Source organism: Bubalus bubalis, chromosome 5, assembly GCF_019923935.1.
Source record: "Bubalus bubalis isolate 160015118507 breed Murrah chromosome 5, NDDB_SH_1, whole genome shotgun sequence".
NCBI lineage: Eukaryota > Metazoa > Chordata > Mammalia > Artiodactyla > Bovidae > Bubalus > Bubalus bubalis.
In genome coordinates this window covers 107864850-107889649 of record NC_059161.1, presented here as the reverse complement: position 1 = coordinate 107889649, position 24800 = coordinate 107864850, and the positions used below count along the sequence as shown (strand labels likewise).

Genomic DNA, 24800 nt, shown 5'->3' with positions numbered 1-24800 from the left:
CCACAGGATCTCTAAGAGTCAGACATGACTGACTTGTTGAACAACAACATATGTTGAACAACAACATATTAGAAGATGGAAATTCAAAGCCCTGTAAGCTCTGAGCTTACTTATTTAACAAATCAAGGGACAAGTGGCACCCACTGGGCAGGAGCTACTTCTTGAGCCTGTGCACAACCCATAGTAATTCAGTTAGGCTCTCCACAGTCCCATGTATGGATCATAAAGGCAATTTAAAATGAAAAAACAATGTCACAATGTACAGCAGCCCAAACCACCCTGCTCTACTAGTCTTAGAATTCATATTTTTCGAAAACAGGGCTGAAAACTGACTGGAAACAACAAATGATTGTTCTACCCCCTATTTTCCGAACAATACTTATATGAACGTTTCTCTTTTCATTATAATCAAATCGCTGCTTGGGAAAAGCTTTGTCTCTATGTTCAGGTTTAAGCTGCAGCAATACTTGCTTGTGCAATCACTAAGATTGGCTCAATTTACCCAACCCACATTTATCATGGACCGTAGACACAGGACCGTGTGGACGCTTACTTAGTTCACGTGTTTCAAGGAGTAGAGCCTCTATTGAGACATTTGCCTTTTTTTAAGAGCCAGCACTAGTGGTACAGCCTCTGGATAAAAATGAATGTGTGCCCATATAAAATTATTCACTCACCTTTAAACAAATCTGCACTACCAGGCACCTGTGAAGGTGAAAATCCCACACGGTCAGAAGTTTAGACTCATAGCCACCTGCAGAGACCTGGTTAGTGAAAAGTTATGCATAAGCCATAAAGAATAAAAACATCAAAATAAGTATCAATTCATGCCACTGAAGTAAAATTTCCATCTCCCCATCAAAAGCCCAAAACCCTTAGCGACCTTTTTGTTTCCAAATCTTCTCTCTTTGACTTCTTTATAACCCTGATCCAATGCACAAGGTACTTTTGAGGAAGTCAAATACAGAGCCTTTGTTCTAGACCAATAGAAAAGCAAATAAACAATCTGTCAAGTGAAGAACAAAGTATCTTTATTACATCTTTATTGTTGGACAAGGTATACCTAAATCCAAGCCCTGAGTTAGGCAACCCACTACTCTAATCACAGGAAGTGCTAGATTCCTGCTGGTCTCTACCAGAACAGGGAGAAATGCACGGGAAATATATGAGAATATGTTCTTTCTGAAAATATGCTTACTCTCAGAAAGAAAATAAACAATAAAAGAATAGCTTCTTATTTGAAGCTCACCTATCAGATAAGTCATTCTACCTTCCCAGATGTGAATAAGGGTGTAAAACAGGGTCCAGAGTGAAGTAATTAATGTTCCTCTACATGAAAGGAATATTGGGGATGAGAAAGAGCTGTTTCATTCATCTTTCATGCACACCTAGAATTTAGAAAAGACAGATTTCAATCAATTTATGCAAGTCTATGATGGATAAAAATAGAATTAAGAAATAGAAAAGACTCAAAATTGAAATTATAACTGAGAAATTCTAAGTAAGATTTAGGCAAAGTGACACAAAACCCTCTTTATGGTTAAAACACTTATTAGTAAACTTATTAGGATTATTCTGTTTTGATTCCAGAAAGAAAAGTCAGAATGACGTTAAAAGAGCAAGAGGACTTTCATTGACCAAAATAAAAATATATAAAGATCCTTATAAATTAATACAAAAATGGATGGCCTATAGAAAATTAAGCCAAAATCACTCAATAGACAAATATCAAAAATAATATAAATGCAAATTAGCACATTAAACTTTGCCAACTCTGTTAGAAACACAAATTTAAATAAAACAATAGTGATATACATACTCAAATATCTATATTAATTTCTGTAAGACAGTTTAACAACATATATTAAATACACTGTATTGCAAATTCTATATGAACTTTTACCAAGTTATTCAATTTCCAGTCATTCATATTTAATAAATAATACTGGCAAAGATAAAGCTGCAAACATAAAGTGCTACTGATAATTGAAAAAATAATTTAAATAAATGTCCCTCAAAAATATACGCTTAAGTAAAATGTGGTAGAGATGTACAATAGAATAAAAAGTAGTCATTAAAATAATTTTATAAAATTATACTTCATGACAGTGAATATATTCAAGATAAATAGAAATTTTAAAAGATCTGCTTGCAAATGGCACTCATATACATGATTCAACAGGATGAAAATTTCAAAGTGCACTAACATTTTTTTTCCTCTTTTCCAGCTGCAATAATTAAATAGCCTGCATATAAATGAGAACATTGTTATAGAGATGATTTTAAAGTAATTTTCTATGTGTCTATGTTGAGTGCAGAGGAACTGAAGGAGTTTTACCTTCTATTCCAAGCATCTTTCAAGACATACTTCCACTGTATCTCAATGAATTTTTACATATCTATGTATACAAAATGTACTAAGAATACAGCTCTTTGCATTTTTTTATTATGTTCATACCCATTTCATGACTAATCAGATAAAAATATAAATAGAACATTAGCATCACATCATAAGGCTTTATCATGTTCCAAGGAGAAGTAGTGTACATTTGGGAAGTTTTACCTTTTCTGGACTGCATATAAGTGGAATCACACAGTATATACTCTTCTGTGCGTAGCTTGTATCACTCAAAAATTTGTCTGTAAGACATCTTTGTGTTGTGACATGCTTGTGTACTCTCCATTGTATAAATATGACACACTTAATTATTCATTCTCCTGTTTGATCAATGCTTAAGAACATGTTCAGTTTGGAACTATTATATCTTTTATGTATGTTATTTTACCAATCTTTTAATTGATGTACATCCTCATTTCTCTAGGTTATATACCCATTGTTAAATATATGCCTACTGGATTATAAAGAAGATTAATATTTAGTATTAGAAAATAATGCCAAACTGTATTACAACTCAGTTGGTAATGCTGTACTGCCACTAGTGATGCCTGGGACTTCCAGCTACTGCAGATTCTTGCCAAAACCTAGTACTGTGAGTCTCTTAAATTGTAACCTTTTTGGTGTAATGTCATAATGTCTCATTGTATGCAATCCCTTGATATCCAATCATGTAGACTAATTGCTTATTATTCGGCTATTTGGTTGTACTTTTAAAAATTTCAAATATTTTGTTGAGAACTTTGGAGGTAACTGAGGTGATGGCACCTGTGCACATTGAAATCTCTCCATACATTCTCCTGAAAGTTGTATAGATCAACTAGAAGAACAAGTGAAACTGCATAATCACTGCACCTTCAGCACAGCTATATAAAGAGAGCACTACTAAGTTCAATCTACCTATATGTAGAAATATGACTCTATGTTCTAGCAGAAGTATTGAACTCGTGTTCCCCATCCTGAAACCCCCAATTAGCCTCCAATTAAAATAAATAAATTTAAATTTAAAAAAAAGTATTGAACTCTTAGAATTAAATGATATGACTTAAATGCAATAAATATCAAAAAAATGTATTCGTAGACTAGAATATTGACTATAGGAAAGAAGTAAAGAGAGTTCACATAAGACTCAAAGATGCAACCTTAGAAAGGCAACACTTTAGGGAAAGAGAATTAAGTGAAGGAAGAGGAAACTTTTTGAATCTGTATTGAAAGAGGAAAAGAAAAGTGAGTGGGTAAATGTAAAATCTTGAGAAGAAGAAAGATAAGGAGAATAAGGAGAGGAGGGGAAAGGGAGAGGAATTGGAGGGGAGGGGGAAGGGAGGAAGAGGGTGCAAAGGAGGAAGATGAGGGAGGAGACACAAGGTCCTAAAAAAAAAAAAAAAAAGATATCCATTAAAGAGCCAGTATGCTTTTGTACTGGGCTTCCCAGGTGGCTCAGTGGTAAAAAAATCTGCCTGCCAATGTAGGAGATGCAAGAGACATGGGTTTGATCCCTGAGTCAGGAAGATTCCTTGAAAAAGAAAATGGCAACCCATCCAGTATTCTTGTCTGGAAAATTATATGGACACAGGAGCCTTGTAGGCTACAGACCATGGTGCACAGAGAGTCAGACACGACTGAGCACATAATATATTATATTTCATGCTTTTATACCAACAGAAGAGAGCATGGATGAGCTAAGATTACTGGAAATTATCTCAGAGAGAAAAACTTGTCACCAAAATTCATATGAAGATCAACCACAGGCAAAACTCATCTATGGTTAAAAAATAATAAATAGTAGTGATTTGGAGGTGTGGATGTTGATTAGCAATGGGCAAGAAGGAACATTCTCAGTTATGGAAGTATTTTACATTTTGGGGGGGTATAGGCTACACACGGTGTTCATTTTTTAAACTGATCCATCTGCTTACTTGATATCTACTCATTTCACTGCATGGAAATAATATTTCACGCCAGTCAGAATGGCTGTGATCCAAAAGTCTACAAGCAATAAATGCTGGAGAGGGTGTGGAGAAAAGGGAACCCTCTTACACTGTTGGTGGGAATGCAAACTAGTACAGCCACTATGGAGAACAGTGTGGAGATTCCTTTAAAAACTGGAAATAGAACTGCCTTATGATCCAGCAATCCCACTGCTGGGCATACACACTGAGGAAACCAGAAGAGAAAGAAACACGTGTACCCCAATGTTCATCGCAGCACTGTTTATAATAGCCAGGACATGGAAGCAACCTAGATGTCCATCAGCAGATGAATGGCTAAGAAAGCTGTAGTACATATACACAATGGAGTATTACTCAGCCATTAAAAAGAATACATTTGAATCAGTTCTAATGAGGTGGATGAAACTGGAGCCTATTATACAGAGTGAAGTAAGCCAGAAAGAAAAACACCAATACAGTATACTAACGCATATATATGGAATTTAGAAAGATGGTAACAATAACCCTGTGTACGAGACAGCAAAAGAGACACTGATGTATAGAACAGTCTTTTGGTCTCGGTGGGAGAGGGAGAGGGTGGGGTGACTCGGGAGAATGGCATTGAAACATGTATAATATCATATATGAAACGAGTCGCCAGTCCAGGTTCGATGCACGATACTGGATGCTTGGGGCTGGTGCACTGGGACGACCCAGAGGGATGGTATGGGGAGGGACGAGGGAGGAGGGTTCAGGATAGGGAACACATGTATACCTGTGATGGATTCATTTTGATATATGGCAAAACCAATACAATATTGTAAAGTTTAAAAATAAAAATAAATAAATAAAATGGAAAAAAATAAACACTAGAATATAAGTTAAGTTCTTAATTCCAAAATTGAGAAAGAAATTAATAAAGCAGAAAAAGCATCAGAGAAAATATATAAAGAAACAAATCATAGAGTAGAAAAACAGACATAATTAAAAATCAAAATTCTATTTTGATTTTAGACAGGTTTATTCCCAGAGGAGAGAAATATCTGCATCTAGGAGTTTGACTTCATGCATTACCTCTACTTATTTTTCATTTATGTAATTCCTGCTTATCACTTTTATTCACAGAGATTCACTGAGTCATTCAGTGAGTTTTGTTTGAACAACTGTGTGTCATTTGTTACCCTAGGTATTAGAGATACAAAGGCACACAAGAAAAACATGGCCGTTGTCACCATAAAACTGAATTGTGTTTAATTTGGGAACACACACACACACAAACACAATGCTATCTCATTTGAGAGATGACTATCCACAACCTATCATGACACTTTATCCTTAAACAGTTTGGCATAAGTCCCCTAGGAAAGGAGATGTCCTCCTATACAACCACAATGCAACTATTAACACTCAGAAAACTTAACATTGATTCACTTTTACTGATGAACATATAACCCACATTTAATTCTCAGTTGTCCCCAATAATGTGTGTTACAGATTTTTTTTGTTTTGTTTTTTATCAAAGAGCTAACTAAGCATAATATTTAATTGACATTTCTCTTTAGTATACATAATTTAAAGTCTTTTTTCCAGCCTTTTTCAGTCTTTTATGACATTGGCATTTAAAAAGAACATGGTAAAAAAAAAAAACATAAATAAATAAAAAATAAAATAAAAAGAACATGATTCATTATGTTTGATGATCTTTCAGTTTTCACTTGTCTAATTCCTTGTGATTAAATTTAGGTTAAACATCTTTGGCTCAGATGTCTACTTTAGGTGACATTGTGTTATTTCTTTCAGAAAATCACAGAAGGAATGAGACATCAATTTGTTCCATTATTGCTAATGTTAAATTTAATCATTGGGTTAAAAAAGGTTTCAATTAAAATTTACTATTGTAGAGGTATTCCCTTTACTTTATTATGAATGAGGAATCTGTGACATGACAACTTAAGATTGTATGTCTGTGTTTTTCTTATTCCCTTAAGAGGGAGGTACTTTCAACCTATTGATTTTGGTTTCGATTGATGATTCTTAGCTAATTCAATTATTAGTATGGTTATTACAACTTGATAAGTTTCTAATTATATAATTCAGATATAGATTTATATCTGAATTTATATTTATAAACATATATATAATTATAATGATTATGTAAATTAATAAATATATGTTTATATATAATGTTTATATATAAATTTATATCAGATACAGATTTATTTAGATATAGAATGATATTATTCTGTCATTAGTTGACAGCATTCTATAAAGAAGTACTTTTCCTTTTCTATTATTTTAATTTTATTATTGTCATTGTTATTATTTTTATATCAGGAAGGACTCATAGAATCACATAAGCCATCCATTCTGATATTTAAATTGCTCTAAATTTGTCCAGTATGGGCTCCTTCCTTTTGATACATTTCCATAATTATTGGGCACTTTCTTCCTCTATGAAATACTGAGATGCTCTAGACTCATCCTGAATTTTAGATATCCTACCTTGAAATCTGCCACTTCTCCATTAAGTCTTGGTTTCCTTTAGTGGAGTGTCATAGTTAGAACCCAAATATCATTAGATGATAGGTATGATCTTTGTTACTTGGATTTCATTGCTTTTAGGCCCATTCAGCAGAAAGAGCAAGAGTCACCTATATATCAGATCAGGTCTTTTTCTGTTCACACCCCCAGTGACTTCCCATTTCACTTAGAAGGACAGTCAAAACTTTCAAACCTTCCCATAAAGCCCTACAGATATTTGTCTTCCTTCCCCACCATCCCTTTGTCACCTACCATTACTCTGACACTTGTATTCCCTGTTTACAGCACACTTTAAAAATTTCTCCTCCTTATATGCAATGTATATGTTTTCTTTTTCATTATTTGTTCCCTAAAAGGGTAGGGATTTTGCCTGTCTGGCACATGGTTGTCCATCAAAAACTGATTGATTGACTGGAAGAGTGAGATATAATGCTATCGTGGGGCACAGGAATTACTATGAACAGTGAGAAAATAAGTAGGGAATAACTAAAGAAGTCATCCAGAAGAAAGTCTTATTAAGATCCAATTTAAAATTCATAATAAGCTGGAAAGAAAATATGTAAGTTAAAATTAGAGTGAAAATTTAAAATAATTTTGTTCTTTTATTCCATGCTCATCCCAATCTCCACCCTGCTTGAGACTGCCACAAGACGGATCTTATTTTTGATGGTTATAACAATGGCTAGAAATCTTAGGAAAATACTATTTCTTCTTATTTACTAGAAACTACATACTGTTGCAAAGAGCCAGACATGACTGCAGCAACTTAGCAACTTAGCATTCACAGATTTCCTTAAAAAGTTTTACCAAAAAAAAAATGTATATTGCCTCTATAACTCTGTTGTGTATTAAAAATGCAAATACCTAAGGGGATTTACATATTTAGTCATCATTTGATATTACAACTTTAAAAAGTTTGGTCAGGAGTTTTCAGTTTAGCAAGAAAAATTACAAAAAGAGAGTTCTGAGATACCTATAAGCTTATACCAAAGCGTGAAATGTAGGTAAGAGATTGTTTCTTGAGTAGGTAGGAAACTAAGGACAGTTAGGATGAGATGACTGGATGGCATCACCAACTCGATGGACGTGAGTCTGAGTGAACTCCGGGAGTTGGTGATGGACAGGGAGGCCTGGCATGCTGGGATTCATGGGGTTGCAAAGAGTCGGAAATGACTGAGTGACTGAACTGAACTGAACTGAAAAGACACTTGGGAATAAGGGCACCTAAAGAGTAATTGAAAATAAGTTATTTGGACCTTTTAATTTAAAATGGCTCTTGATGTGAAAATAATTAGTGCTAAAAACAAGCTAAAAGAAAACACAAGGTCTATTTGTGCTATTTCTTTTCAAAAGTCCTGTTTTCTACACAGACCTGGGAACTATCCCACCCTTCAGGACTTTTTTAATGGATTCTTTGACATCCTTGTTCCTAAGGCTGTAGATAAGGGGGTTAAGCATGGGAATCACTGTGGTATAAAACACAGAGGCCACCTTCTCCTGCACTGTGTCACTGGTAGATGGTTTAAAATACATGAAGATGATGGAGCCATAGAAAACCCCAACAGCTGCAAGGTGGGAGCTGCAGGTACTGAAAGCCTTAGATCTGCCTTCAGCTGAGTGGATGCGCAAGATGCTGGGAAGGATGAAAGCATGAGAGATGAAGATGGCTACAGCACATGCAAAGACATTGAATCCAACCAAAATCATCACAGAAAGTTCCTTGGTGTAGTCTCTTGAGCAAGATATATTCAGAAGAGGAAGGATGTCACAGAAGTAATGGTGGATGACATTAGTGCCACAGAAGGAGCAACTAGATATGAAGCTGGTGTGAATCGAGGCTCCAACAGCCCCCACTATATACACACCAGTGACCAGTAGGAAACAGACTCTGTGGGACATGCTAACAGTGTAGAGCAAGGGGTTACAGATGGCAACATAACGATCATATGCCATGGCTGTCAGCATGTAGGAGTCATTAATACCGAAGAAGCAGAAGAAAAAGAGCTGGACCATGCACTCAGGGAAGGAAGTGAAGTTCTTCTCTGACATGAAGTTCACCAGCATCTTTGGAATTATGACTGAGGAGTAGCAGAGATCTATGAAGGACAAATTACTGAGAAAATAATACATGGGCATGTGAAGCTGAGAACTGATCTTGATTAAAATGACCAAGCCCAGGTTGCTCACCATGGAGACCATGTAGATCAATAGAAACAGGAAGAAGAGAGGGACCTGGAGTCCTGGCTGGTCTGTTAACCCCTCAAGGATGAACTCAGTTACCAAAGAATGATTGCCTGTATCCATTCTTCTCCCAGTTGGTTTGGGAGAGAGAGTCTCATTGGCCAAATATTGTCATCTGATAGGATTTAACAATCCAAGATCTGATGAATGATATAGTGTCTAACTGACCCAGAATTTCAGGAAACAAGAGACTAAAATCTACTCTTGATCAAAGACTTTATCAAGATGTTGGTGCTTTATTTGGTTTCAGTTTTTACTACTCTCAAGTGACATTTAGGGGTGAAAACCATTTTGTTTTTACAAATGGAATTTTAGATTCCCCTATTAATGGATGGATGGATGGATGGCATCACCGATGCAATGGACATGAACTTGGGAAAATTTTGGGAGATGGTGAGGGACAGGAAGGCCTGGCATGCTGCAGTCTATGGGGTCACAAAGAGACAGTTACAACTGGGTGACTGAACAACAACAATTAATGAAAAACTGCCTTTCTGTAATTCAGACACCTTTAGAGAAACATTACAGTGTTACCACCCTGTTTTGTTGATGTCCAGTCTGCAACAATCTATTCTCTCTTCCAATGTCTCAAGGCCGAGTATAACTGGTCTCTTGCTGGTATCTCTTGCATTTCTCCTCTTGGCTTTGTCATCTTTAACATATTTAATTTGGTCTTCTCTGATTCCAATTGCAAAGTGCTTATTTCCTCCAAGATATCTTGACTTTTTCTTTGCTTTTGCTTGACTGAGAGACTGAGAAAGAGGTTAAGAAAACATTTTCGTTAAATCACACAATTTGAAAGCAATAATATTTTCACAGCTTATTCCATTAAATAAACCTTTAAGATTCTGGGGGGCAGGTGTGGAGCTCTACTGCCATATGGCCACCAGAGACAAGCCTCACAAGTTCCTTCATTTATTAAACCTGCCACCTACAAATCCGCAGTGACCTGACTCTTTTTTCAGTCTTTCTTTGCCCTCTATGAATGGGAGCCAAAATGGGGCAGCCATGTCAGTATCTGGATAACAGCTAAGAGTGGTGGGATAGGTTGGGATGGAGTGGGGGTGGGAGGTAGGGAGAGGAGGGAGGGGACATATGTATACTTATGGCTGCTTCATGTTGATGTATGGCAGAAACCAATACAATATTGTAAAGCAATAACCCTTCAGCTAAAAATAAATTAAAAATTTAAATACAAATTATCCTGAGTGAAATGAATTAAAGGCATCAGAAGATACAAACTTCCAATTATAAGATAAAAGCCCTGAGGATATGATATACAGCATGGTGGACTACAGTTCACAATACTATATTGTACATTTGAAAGTTGCTAATAGACTGGATCTTAAAGTTCTCATTACAAGAAAAAATTGTAACTAGGTGAAATGGTAGATGTTAACTAAACTTAGTGTGATAATTTTGTAGTATATACATATATTGATCATCATATTGTATACCTAAAACTTATACAGTGTTATATGTCAAGTATGTCTAGATAAATCTGGAAGCCAAACATTGTTCTGTGCAGAGAGAATACCCAGAGTAAAGACTCTGACAGAGAGCATGCTTGGGGTGTTGGAGGAACGCTAGGAGGCCAGGAAGGCTGGACTATACAGAGCCTGAAAGACAAGTGGAGGCTGTAAATGTAGCTATGCACCGGCTACAGGTATTGGTAAAACCTGTGAATCTCATCTCATCTATGATGGGGCAATGCTGGAGACTTTGCAGAAGGCAGAGTGTTCTGTGCTCTGATGTATTTTTAAAAGGATCCTTCAGGCTCTGTTTGCTCTGTCAAGAACGGTCACTGAAGAGTGAACAAAGTGATTCAGGGAAATCAGATAGGAGACAAAATGCGCTCCTGTTGAGAGATGATAGCTTGGGCCAGACTAGTAATGATGGGGATATTGAGAAGTAGTCAGAAAAATTGTGGCTGGATTACAAGTTGGATACAGGCATCTGAGAAAGAGTGGCAGAAAGAAGATGGAGGATATGGGCCTGAGGTTGGATCAATGGTCATGGTAGAGAGTAGGTTTAAGAGGCAGTTTTCTGTTTTCAATATTTTAATTTGGATGTCTTATTATATTACCAAATGGCTATATTGAGTAGGAAACTGAAGATATGAGTTTGGAGTTCAGAGGCGAGGTCTGCCTAGGACACTATTTTCTGAATCATCAGTGCATGTATGACATTAAAAGCCAAGGGACTGGATGAGATCAATCAGGTATGATGCGTACAAACACCTTAAAGCAGTTCCTGGTATGTGAAAAGTTATCAGTAAAGTTTGGTTTGGTCATTTTTATTGTTATATCTGATATTTTGAACTAGACATTAAGAATTTTTAGTGCCTTTTCTCCATTATTTTTCTATTTCTTATCACCTCTTCTTGACTACTCCCTACAGCAATTCACCCAGAGCAGTATTCCAACAGAGCAACAGTGTTGCTCTGTAGACATTCAACACAGACCCTAGGACCTAGCAGAGATCTGCACTCTCTTCCTTCAAATTCTACCAACACGGCGACCTTGGCAAACTTTCTACCCCTAATTTTTTTTTTCAGTCTTCAAATAAAGCAGTACTCTCAGACAGTAGCCTATATTTACATGAAAGTTACCTAGGTTTTCTTTCTTTTTTAAAAAATTTCTTTGGTTACATTTACATTCTTTGCATTACTCTCTTTTCTTAGAAAAATCTGAATAAGGAGTACCAAGAGTCGGATAAGATTTAATTCAGTGCTGTTGTTAGAAACTGGATACACTTCAGATAAATATTAAAAACATATATACCTGTATGGATTGTGACATTAACAAAAGATAGTTCAAAATTTCTTTCCTTGACCAAGTATTAGATACAAAAGTCCTTTAACATCTTCTAATACAATAGGAATTCTTGGGTGATTCTGTCTCTGAGGCATAGGGTTGTTTGAAAATTTTTGAAGATTGGGATGTTTAAGCCTTGAAAGAGTCTTTTTTTAAATTAGAAACATCTAACTTAATTTAAGTTCTGGGATATGTTTCTCATTTTAGTATTGTAACCAGGAGAGATAAGCAGACAGAATAAATGAATAGAGGTGTCAGAAACAAAGCTAGGATTTCCTGTCTTTCATTTTGAAGGTTAGCTTTGTGAATCCACTGTTGGAAAGCAGAGAGTGGAGAACGGCATGATTTTTCACCCTTAATGTAGCAGTCTATGAATTACACTGAGTGTCAGGAGCTTGAATTTTTATTTATCAATTGACCCATTGTTAACTCAGAGATGTTGGATAATATCAATTGGTTAATGTCATTGTCCTTCTAGTAAAAGGAATTCCTGACCTGACTAAATCTTGTGATGTTACATTATTAATGCATGTGAAAATTCTCTATAAACTTCAAAGTTGCATATAAATAAGAGATATTATTAATATGACAGCACTCGGGAAGTCAAGAGTTTGAAGTCAGAAGAACAGGTATGGAAAAAGTGAGAGGAGAAATGGTCTCTATGTGTTACAGGCTTCATGCCTACCTGTCAAGAAGCAGACAACAACTGCCTGTTTAGTCTTACCCATTAGCATCAGTGATAAGAATTTTTAACTGCCTTCCAAAATTTGATTTCAACTATAATATCTTATTTTTTATTATTATTTTATTATTATTATTTAGTTTTCAACTACAATATCTTATTAAAGAAAGAAAGTGAAAGAAAGGTAGATAGAATTTCATGACTTACCTGAATATTACCAATAGGTAAAGTATTGTTGGTCCCATATGATAAGTTTTAACTTTGGTCTCACATAGTACATGTATGTGCACACTCACTCACATACACACACACACAAGATAATTTTACAACCAAACATTTATGGCTCCAAATCTTGCTGAATCTGGAAAAGCCATGGAATTGGTGTTACATAAGGATTCAAGAAATGTTATCAACGAGTAACAGCTTAAAACCAATTAAGCAGAGCAAGAAAAGTAATCCTACTGACTTTCAGTCCTCTGTTATTGAAGAAAAATTTTATTTGCATCTACATGGACCTTAAGGAGATGATGTAAGCGTAAATTTCCCTTAGGGCATTGTCATCCCAGTGGATGGACTCTATAGGGAAGAAGCAATTAAAAAGTACCCGTTTGTTGGCAGTATAGTGGCATTCCTATTTCTGGAATGTTTAAAACAAACATCAAACTTTTTTTCCATGAGTGGTAAGAAAATTAATAGTGATTCCATAGCAAATATAATGTGGTTGGATGGCATCACTAACTCAAAGGACATGAGTTTGAGCAAGCTCTGGGAGATGGTGAAGGATAGGGAAGCCTGGAGTGCTGCAGTGGATGGAGTTGCAAAGAGTCGGACACAGTGGAGTGACTGAACAACAACAGATAGCAAATATCAAACTTTGGAAATCATGTTAAAATTACATTGCTTTATTAAAACCACACAATACCAAATTTTTCCTTATCATTTAAAACTTTCTATAATCCAGTCAAACTCATTCCATTATCTCTGAACATAGAAAAATCTTATTGTTCTTAACTCTTCTAGATGTTTTCAAGGATTACACATGGAGAAAAAAAATAGGTGAATTTTTTTTTCTATAATTTAAAAAGGTGTCACCTGGTCTCCAAGACCTTTCCTTATATATCACATGTCTGTGGAAAGCATATGTACATACACTTTCCTAGGTCAGTCCTGATTTCAAATATGTGTCTTTTAGCCAATAGAAGCTCCCATAAATTGTCTGTTGATTTCATTTTCAAAATGTTAGCAGCTTTATCAAGGTATAATTGACATACAATAAATTGCACATTTAAAGTGTATAATTAGCTAAACGCAACATGTTTACCCATGAGATCATCACCAAAATTAAGAGAATGAACATATTCACCCCATCCTTCGTAATCTCTCCCCCCCAACCTTCGTCCATTCATTCCCAGGGAACCATGGATCCACTTTCTGTTACTGTAGATTAGTTTGCCTTTTCAAGAACTTTAAACCTATAGAACTATTTAGTATACACTCTTACCTTGACTTCTTTTATTCAGCATAATTATTTTGAGATTCACTCATGGTTTCTTTGTGTGTATCCATAGTTTCTTTTCTTCTCTTTTCATTTTTTATTTGTTTTGAATCATATGTCCAGCTTTTCTAGCACCATTCGATGGCCTTGTCTTGTAAATTTATTGAGATCAATTGGCCAACTATGTGTGAGTCTATTTTTGAATTTTTTATTCTTCTTCATTGATCTGTTTATCTATCTTGATGCCTGTATCACACTGTATTGTTACTTGTAACTTCATAATGCATTTTGAAGTTTATAACAAATCCTCTAGCATCATTCTTTATCAAAGCTTTTTTTTTTCTAGGACTTTTGCATTTTCTTATGAAGTTTATAAATAGCTTATTATTCTTCACAAAATGCCTGCTGGGGTTTTGAATGAGATTATATTGAATATGTAAATAAACTTGAGAAAAACTGACATCTTAATAATGTGTCTCCTGCTACAGGAACATAGTATATTCAGGTCTCCGTTAATTTCTCTCAACAAGGTTTTGTTTATAAAGATCTTACATATACTTTGCCAACTTTATAACTAAGGATTTGATAAGATTTGTGCTTTTGCAAATGGTAGTTTTGAAATTTGGTTTTCTATTGTTTTTTGAGAGTGTATTGAAAATAATAAATTTTTGTTTGTTGATTTTGTTTCCTACAATCTGACTAAAGTCGATTGCTATTTATAGTAGCTCTTCTTATAGATTCCATTAGGTTTTCTACATAGACTATCACATGCTATTAAGAAGTTTTACTTCTTACATTCTGGGCTAGATGAACTTTATTAGTTTTTTGTTGATAATTTGTCTATTGCTTGGAAGTCTATTTGACCTGATATTAATAAATCCACTCCTTATTTTTAAATAGAATGTTTCCATGGCATATAATTTTTATCTTTCTACTTTCACCTGCTTATGTCACTCTGTTTGAAAAGATTTCTTGCAGACAGAGTTGCTCTTTTAGTGATTCAGTAGGTGATTCATGAATTAGACCATTTGTAATTAAATTGATTATTGGCATGTAAAGGACTAAGTCTGCCACTTTATTATGTTTTATTTTTTCCTATTTCCTCTGATTCCCTTTCTTGACCTCCTATGGTTTACTTGATATTTTTTGGAATTTAATTTTAGTTTATTTATAGTGAATGATGTGAGAATGGATGTGAGAGCTGGACTATAAAGAAAGTTGAGCACCGAAGAATTGATGCTTTTGAATTGTGGTGTTGGAGAAGATTCTTGAGAGTCCCTTGGACTGCAAGGAGATCCAACCAGTCCATCCTAAAGGAGATCAGTCCTGAATATTCATTGGAAGGACTGATGCTGAAGCTGAAACCCCAATACTTTGGCCACCTGATGTGAAGAACTGACTCATTGGAAAAGACCCTAATGCTGGGAAAGATTGAAGGTGAGTGGTGAAGTGGACAACAGAGGATGAGATGGTTGGATGGCATGACCGACTCTATGGACATGAGTTGAATAAGCTCTGGGAGTTGATGATGGACAGGAAACCCTGGCCTGCTGCAGTCCATGGGGTCGCAAATAGTCCGACACTACTGAGTGACTGAACTGAACTGAGGTGTATGGGTTTATTTCTGAGCTTTCTTTCTTTTTCCATTGGTCTATATTTCTCTTTTTGTGCAAGTACCATACTGTCTTAAAGACTGAAGCTTTGAAGTACAATCTGAAGTCAGAAAGCTTGATTCCTCCAGCTCCGCTCTTCTTTCTCAAGACTGCTTTGGCTATTTGGGGTCTTTTATGTTTCCATATCAGAGAAGGCAGTGGCACCCCACTCCAGTACTCTTGCCTGGAAAATCCCATGGATGGCGGAGCCTGGTAGGCTGCAGTCCATAGGGTCGCTAAGAGTCGGTTGTGAAATTTTTTGTTTTAGTTCTGTGAAAATTGCCTTTGGTAATTTGATAGGGATCACATTGAATCTGTAGATTGTGTTTGGTAGTAGAGTCATTTTCACAATATTAATGCTTCCTACCCAGGAACATGGAATATCTCTCCATTTGTTTATGTCATCTCTGATTTCTTGCATTAGCATCTTATAATTTTCTGTGTACAGCTCTTTTATCTCCTTAGGTAAGTTTATTCTTAGATACTTAATTCTTTTTGTTGCAATGGTGAATGGAATTGATTCCTTAATTTCACGTTCAGATTTTCATTCTTACTATATAGAAATGCAAGTGATTTCTGTGTGTTGATTTTTGTATCCTGTAACTTTGCTAAATTCACTGATTAGCTCTAATATTTTTCTGACACTATCTTTCAGGTTTTCTCTGTACAATATCATGTCAACTGCAAACAGTCAGGATTTTATTTCTTCTTTTCTGATCTGGATTCCTTTTTTTTTTCTTCTTCTTTTTCTTCTCTGATTCCTGTAGCTAGGACTTCCAGAACTATGCTGAATAATGGTGGGGAAAGTGGACACCATTGCCTTGTTCCTGATTTTAGTGGGAATGTTTTCTGTTTTTCACCATTGAGAATAATATTTACTGTAGGCCAATCAGATATGGCCTTCATTATGTTGACATAAGTTCCTTCTATGCCCATTTTTTGAAGAGTTTGAATCATAAATGGGTGCTGAATTTTGTCAAAGGCTTTTTCTTCACCTATTGAGATGATCATATGGTTTTTATCTTTCAGTTTGTTAATATGCTTTATCACAATGATTGATTTTCCTTTACTGGGGAATCCTTTCATCCCTGGAATAAATCCAACTTGATCATGGTATATGAGCCTTTTGATGTGTTGCTGAATTCTGTTTGCTAAAATTTTGTTGAGGATTTTTGCATCTATGATCATCAGTTATATTTGCCTGTAGTTTTTTTTTTGTGTGTGTTGTCTTTGCCTGGTTTTGGTATCATGGTAATGGTGGTCTCATAGAATGAGTTTGGAAGTGTTCCTTCCTCTGTAATTTTTTGGAAGAGTTTTAGAAGGATATGCATTAGCTATTCTCTACATGTTTGATAGAATTCTCCTGTGAAGCCACCTGATTCTAGGCTTTTGCTTTTTGGCAGATTTTTGATCACAGCTTCAATTTCAGTGCTTATAATTGGATTGTTCATGATTTCCATTTCTTCCTGGTTCAGTTTTGGAAGATTGAACTTTTCTAAGAATTTGTCTATTTCTTTCAGTTTATCCAGTTTATTGCCATATAGTCATTCATAACAGTCTCTTATAATCCTTTGTATTTCTCCACTGTCTGTTGTAACACCTCCTTTTTCATTTCTAATTTTGTTGATTTGATTCTTCATTGTTTTTTTCTTGATGAGACTGGCTAAAGGTTTGTCAATTTTATTTATCTTCTCAAAGAACCAGCTTTTATTTTTATTAATCTTTCACTTCAGTTCAGTTCAGTCGCTCAGTCGTGTCCGACTCTTTGAGACCCCATGAATCGCAGCACGCCAGGCCTCCCTGTCCATCACCAACTCCCGGAGTTCACTCAGACTCACGTCCATCGAGTCAGGGATGCCATCCAGCCATCTCATCCTTTGTCGTCCCCTTCTCCTCCTGCCCCCAATCCCTCCCAGCATCAGAGTCTTTTCCAATGAGTCAACTCTTCGCATGAGGTGGCCAAAGTACTGGAGTTTCAGCTTTAGCATCATTCCTTCCAAAGAAATCCCAGGGCTGATCTCCTTCAGAATGGACTGGTGGGATCTCCTTGCAGTCCAAGGGACTCTCAAGAGTCTTCTCCAACACCACAGTTTAAAAGCATCAATTCTACATGTATACCTGTGGCGGATTCATTTTGATATTTGGCAAAACTAATACAATTATGTAAAGTTTAAAAATAAAATAAAATTAAAAATAATAAAAAAAAAGCATCAATTCTTCGGTGCTCAGCCTTCTTCACAGTCCAACTCTCACATCTATACATGACCACAGGAGAAACCATAGCCTTGACTAGACAAACTATGGTTGGCAAAGTAATGTCTTTGCTTTTGAATATGCTATCTAGGTTGGTCATAACTTTCCTTCCAAGGAGTAAGCATCTTTTAATTTCATGGCTGTTACTACTGTTTATTTCATTTCTTTTTCATTTATTTCTGCTCATATTTTTATAATTTCTTTTCTTCTACAAATTTTGGGGGATTTTTTCTTCTTTTCTTTGGGGTCTTTTTGTTCTTGTTTTAGGTATAAATTTAGGTTGTCTAGTCAATGTTTTCTTGAGGTAGGATTGTATTGCTATAAACTTCCCTCTTAGAACTGCTTTTGCAGTTTTGAGTTGTCATGTTGTCATTGTCATTTGTTTCTAGAAATTTTTTATTTCCCTTTTGATTCCTTCAGTAACCTGTTGGTTATTTAGGAACATGTTGCTTTATCTCCATGTGTTTGTGTTTCTTACAGTTTTCTTCTTGTAATTGATATCTAGTTTCATGAGTTGTGGTCCAAGAAGATGCTTGATACTATTTCAATTTTCTTAAATTTATTGAGGTTTGATTTGTGACCCAAGATGTGGTCTATCCTGGAGAATGTTTCATGTGCATTTTAGAAGAAGGTGTATTCTTCTACATTTGCATGACATGTCCTGAAGATACCAATGAGATCCATCTCATTTAATGTATCATTTAAGACTTATGTTTCCTTATTCATTTTCTGTTTTGATGATCGGTCCATTAGTGTGAGTGGGGTGTCAAGGTCTTCAAACACTTTTCTATCACTGTCAATTTCTCCCCTATATCTGTTAGTGTTTGTCCTATGTATTGAGGTTCTCCTGTGTTGAGTGCATAGATATTTACAATTGCTATGTCTTCCTCTTGGATTAATCATTATGCAGTGTTCTTCCTTATCTCTTGCAATCTTCTTTATTTTAAAGTCTATTTTGTCTGATACGAGGATTGCTACTCCAGCTTTCTTTTGCTTCCCATTTGCATGGAATATGTTTTTACATCCTCTCACTTTCAGTTTATATGTGTCTTTAGGTCTGAAGTGGGTCTCTTGTATACAGCATAAATATGGTTCTTGTTTGTGTATTCATACAGCCAGTCTGTGTCTTGTGGTTGGAGCATTTAATCCAATTACTTTTAAAATAATTATTGATATATTATTGACTATGCCAAAGCTTTTGACTGTGTGGATCACAATAAACTGTGGAAAATTCTGAAAGAGTTGGGAATACCAGACGACCTCTCCTGCCTCTTGAGAAACCTATATGCAGGTCACCAAGCAACAGTTAGAACTGGACATGGAACAACAGACTGGTTCCAAATAGGAAAAGGAGTATGTCAAGGCTGTATATTGTCACCCTGCTCATTTAACTTATATGCAGAGTACATCATGAGAGATGCTGGGCTGGAAGAAGCACAAGCTGGAATCAAGAATGCCAGGAGAAATGTCAATAACCTCAGATATGCAGATGACACAACCCTTATGGCAGAAAGTGAAGAGGGACTAAAAAGCCTCTTGATGAAAGTGAAAGTGGAGAGTGAAAAAGTTGGCTTAAAGCTCAACATTCAGAAAACTAAGATCATGGCATCTGGTCCCATCACTTCATGGCAAATAGATGGGGAAACAGTGGAAACAGTGTCAGACTTTATTTTTTGGGGCTCGAAAATCACTGCAGATGGTGATTGCAGCCATGAAATTAAAGTATGCTTACTCCTTGGAAGGAAAGTTATGACCAACCTAGATAGCATATTCAAAAGCAGAGACATTACTTTGTCAACAAAGGTCCATCTAGTCAAGGCTATGGTTTTTCCAGTAGTCATGTATGGATGTGAGAGTTGGACTGTGAAGCAAGCTGAGTGCCGAAGAATTGATGCTTTTGAACTGTGGTGTTGGAGAAGACTCTTGAGAGTCCCTTGGACTGCAGGGAGATCCAACCAGTCCATTCTAAAGGAGATCAGTCCTGGGTGTTCTTTGGAAGGAAAGATGCTGAAGCTGAAACTCCAGTACTTTGGCCACCTGATGTGAAGAGTTGACTTATTGGAAAAGACTCTGATGCTGGAGGGATTGGGGGCAAGAGAAGGGGATGACAGAGAATGAGATGGCTGGATGGCATCACTGACTCGATGGATGTGAGTTTGAGTGAACTCCGGGAGTTGGTGATGGACAGGGAGTCCTGGCGTGCTGCAATTCATGGGGTCGCAAAGAGTCGGACACGACTGAGCTACTGAACTGAACTGACTGACACTCATATTGCTATTTTCTTAATTGTTTGGGGTTGATTTTGTAGACCTTTTCCACTCTTGTATTCCTTGACTGTATAATTCCCTTTAACACTTCTTATAAAGCTTGTTTGGTAGTACTGAATTCTCTTAAATTTTGTTTGTCTGAAAAATTTTGATTTATCCATTAATTTTGAATGAGATACTTGCTGTGTACAGTAATCTTGGTTGTAGACTTTTCCCTTTCAGTTCTTTAAATATATCCTGCCATTCCCTTCTGGCCTGTAAAGTTTTGGCTAAAAGACCAGCTGTTAAAAGTATTGGATTCATTTTGATATTTGGCAAAAATAATACAATTATGTAAAGTTTAAAAATAAAATAAAATTTAAAAAAAAATAAAATTAAATAAAATTAAATTTAAAAAAAAAAGAAACTTAAAAAAAAAAAAAAAGTATGGGATTTCCTTGATGTTACTTGTTGCTTTTCCCTCTCTGCTTTTAATATTCTTTCTTTGTGTTCAGTCTTTGTTAGTTTGATTAGTATGTGTCTTGTCATATTTCTCCTTGGATTTATCATGTATGGGACTCTTTGTGCCTCTTGGACTTGATTGACTGTTGCCTTTTCCATGTTGGACAAATTTTCAACTATAATCTTTTCAAAAGTTTTCTCGTACCCTTTTTTTTTCTTCTTCTTCTTCTGGGACCTTTATAATTCAAATGTTGGTGTGTTTGATATTGTCCCAGAATCCTTGAGACTATTCTCAGTTCTTTTCATTCTTTTTACTTTATTCTAATCTTCAGAAATTATTCCCACCATTTAATCTTCCAGCTAACTGATTCATTCATCTGCTTCAGATATTCTATTGATTCCTTCTAAAGTATTTTTAATCAGTAACTGTGTTGTTTGTCTCTGTATGTTTATTCTTTAGTTGTTCTAGGTCTTTGTTAATTTATTCTTGCATTTTCTCCATTTTATTTCAAGATTTTTTTTAAAAAAAAATCATCTTTACTATCATTATTCTGAATTCTTTTTCAGGTAGTTGCCTATTTCCTCCTCATTTGCTTGGACTTCTGTGTTTCTACTTTGTTCCTTCATTTGTGTAGTATTTCTTTGCCTTTTCATTATTTATTTAACTTATTTTGCTTGAGGTGTCCTTTTCTCAGGTTTCTAGGTAGAATTCTTTCTTCCTTTTCCTTTCTGCCCTCCTAAGGTTTGTCCAGTGGTTTCTGTAAGCTTGGTGAGATGTGCGCTGAGTTTTTGTTTGTTTGTTTTTCCTCTGATGTACAAGGCTGAATGAGATGGTAATCCTGTCTGCTGATGCTTGGGCTGTATTTTTCTTTTGTTTCTTGTTTAGATGAGGCATTTTGCTCAGGGTGCTACTGGTAGTTGGGTGATGCCATGTCTTATATTCAAGTGGTTTCCTGTATGTGAGTTGTCACTATTTCATACTCCCTAGGGTTAATTCTCTGGTTTTCTAGGATGTTGGAACCAAAGCTACCGCAAAGGCTCAGGGCTTGGTCTCTGTTCAGGAATGAAGATTCCACAAGAGGTTTGTTGTGGCATTAAGTGAGATTAAAGAAAACTTCAAATGAGAAACCAAAGATGAACCCAAGACAAATGGCAGTTACAAAATCAGGCAAATAATAATTAAAATACTGCATGTGCTTATTTAACTTATTCAAGTGGGCCTTAGAAAGCATCACTATGAACAAAGCTAGTGGAGGTGATGGAATTCCAGTTGAGCTATTCCAAATCCTGAAAGATGATGCTGTGAAAGTGTTGCACTCAATATGCCAGCAGATTTGGAAAACTCAGCAGTGGCCACAGGACTGGAAAAGGTCAGTTTTCATTCCAATCCCAAAGAAAGGCAATGCCAAAGAATGCCCAAACTACCGCACGATTGCACTCATCTCACATGCTAGTAAGGTAATGCTCAAAATTCTCTAAGCCAGGCTTCAGCAATATGTGAACCGTGAACTTCCTGATGTTCAAGCTGGTTTTAGAAAAGGCATAGGAACCAGAGATCAAGTTGCCAACATCCGCTGGATCATGGAAAAAGCAAGAGAGTTCCAGAAAAACATATATTTCTGCTTTATTGACTATGCCAAGGCCTATGACTGTGTGGATCACAATAAACTGTGGAAAATTCTGAAAAAGATGGGAATACCAGACCACCTGATCTGCCTCTTGAGAAATTTGTATGCAGGTCAGGAAGCAACAGTTAGAACTGGACATGGAACAACAGACTGGTTCCAAATAGGAAAAGGAGTTCGTCAAGGCTGTATATTGTCACCCTGTTTATTTAACTTATATGCAGAGTACATCATGAGAAACGCTTGACTGGGAGAAACACAAGTTGGAATCAAGATTGCTGGAAGAAATATCAATAACCTCAGATATGCAGATGACACCACTCTTATGGCAGAAAGTGAAGAGGAACTCAAAAGCCTCTTGATGAAAGTGAAAGTGGAGACTGAAAAAGTTGGCTTAAAGCTCAACATTCAGAAAACGAAGATCATGGCATCCAGTGCCACCACTTCATGGGAAATAGATGATAAACAGTGGAAACAGTGTCAGATTTTATTTTTCTGGGCTCCAAAATCACTACAGATGGTGACTGCAGCCATGAAATTAAAAGACGCTTACTCCTTGGAAGGAAGGTTATGACCAACCTACATAGCATATTCAAAAGCAGAGACATTACTTTGTCAACAAAGGTTCGTCTAGTCAAGGCTATGGTTTTTCCTGTGGTCATATATGGATGTGAGAGTTGGACTGTGAAGAAGGCTGAGCACCGAAGAATTGATGCTTTTGAAGTGTGGTGTTGGAGAAGACTCTTGAGAGTCCCTTGGACTGCAAGGAGATCCCACCAGTCCATTCTGAAGGAGATCAGCCCTGGGATTTCTTTGGAAGGAATGGTGCTAAAGCTGAAACTCCAGTACTTTGGCCACCTCATGTGAAGAGTTGACTCATTGGAAAAGACTCTGATGCTGGGAGGGATTGGGGGCAGGAGGAGAAGGGGAGGACAGAGGATGAGATGGCTGGATGGCATCACTGACTCTATGGACGTGAGTCTGAGTGAACTCTGGGAGTTGGTGATGGACAGGGAGGCCTGGCATGCTGTGATTCGTGGGGTCGCAAAGAGTCGGACACGATGAGCTACTGATCTGATCTGAGAGTACATCATGAGAAATTCTGGGCTGGAGGATGCACAAACTTGAATCAAGATTGCCAGGAGAAATATCAATAACCTCAGATATAGATGATACCACCCTTATGGCAGAAAGTGAAGAACTAAAGATCCTCTTAATGAAAGTGAAAGAGGAGAGTGAAAAAAATTGGTTTTAAATTCAACATTCAGAAAACTAAGATCATGGCATCCAGTCCCATCACTTAATGGCAAATATATGGAGAAACAGTGGGAACAGCGGCTGACTTTATTTTTTTGAGCTCCATAATCACTGCAGATGGTGATTGCAGCCATGAAATTAAAGATGTTTACCCCTTGGAAGGAAAGTTATGACCAACCTAGACAGCATATTAAAAAGCAGAGACATTACTTTGTCAACAAAGGTCCTTCTAGTCAAGGCAATGGTTTTTCCAGTGGTCTTGTGTGGATGTGAGAGTTGGGGTATAAAGAAAACTGAGTGCCAAAGAATTGATGCTTTTGAACTGTGGTGTTGGAGAAGACTCTTGAGAGTCCCTTGGACTTTGAGGAGATCCAACCAGTCCATTCTAAAGGAGATCAGTCCTGGGTGTTCATTGGAAGGGATGATGTTGAAGCTGAAACTCCAGTACTTTGGCCACCTGATGTGAAGAACTGACTCATTGGAAAAGACCCTGTTGCTGGGAAAGATTGAGGGGAGGAGGAGAAGGGGACAACAGAGGATAAGATGGTTAGATGGTATCACCAACTCAATGGACATGGGTTTGCGTGGACTCTGGGAGTTGGTGATGGACAGGGAAGCCTGGCCTGCTGCAATTTATGGGGTCGCAAAGAGTCGGATATGACTGAGTACTAAACTGAACTGAACTGATATACGTATACATATACACCCATGAGCAAAGTCAAAAGAGTCCAGCAAAAATAAAGTACAGTAGATTGACCCAGTGAACAAAGGAAATCAAAATTATATTTACCAGTTAAGAATAAAACTAACTAAAACATAAACCGGAAGACAAAACTAAAGCAAGTTGCCATGTTGGAAATAAAACAATGAAAACAAAAGTAACAAATATGTTGAGAGGAAAGGAAAGAAAGACCAGATATGCAAAATAAATGGAGATAGATGAGGAAGATCTATATACATTAAATGTTAACTGCTTGGAGAAGGCAATGGCAACCCACTCCAGTACTCTTGCCTGGAAAATCCCATGGACAGAGGAGCCTGGTAAACTGCAGTCCATGGGGTCACTAAGAGTTGGACACAACTGAGCAACTTCACTTTAGCTTTTTGCTTTCATGCATTGGAAAGGGAAATGGCAACCCACTCCAGTGTTCTTGCCTGGAGAATCCCAGGGACGGGGAAGCCTGGTAGGCTGCCATCTATGGGGTCA

At 36.5% G+C, this 24800-nt stretch overlaps 1 protein-coding gene across 1 annotated transcript; it reads right to left on the bottom strand.

The window, feature by feature from the left end:
* Window positions 1-8226: 8226 nt before the first annotated feature.
* Window positions 8227-9177, bottom strand: LOC123465761 (olfactory receptor 8D1-like). Its single transcript, XM_045165625.1, has one exon. The coding sequence runs from the start codon at window positions 9166-9168 to the stop codon at window positions 8227-8229; it is 942 nt and encodes a 313-aa protein (XP_045021560.1). The 5' UTR covers window positions 9169-9177.
* Window positions 9178-24800: the final 15623 nt, after the last annotated feature.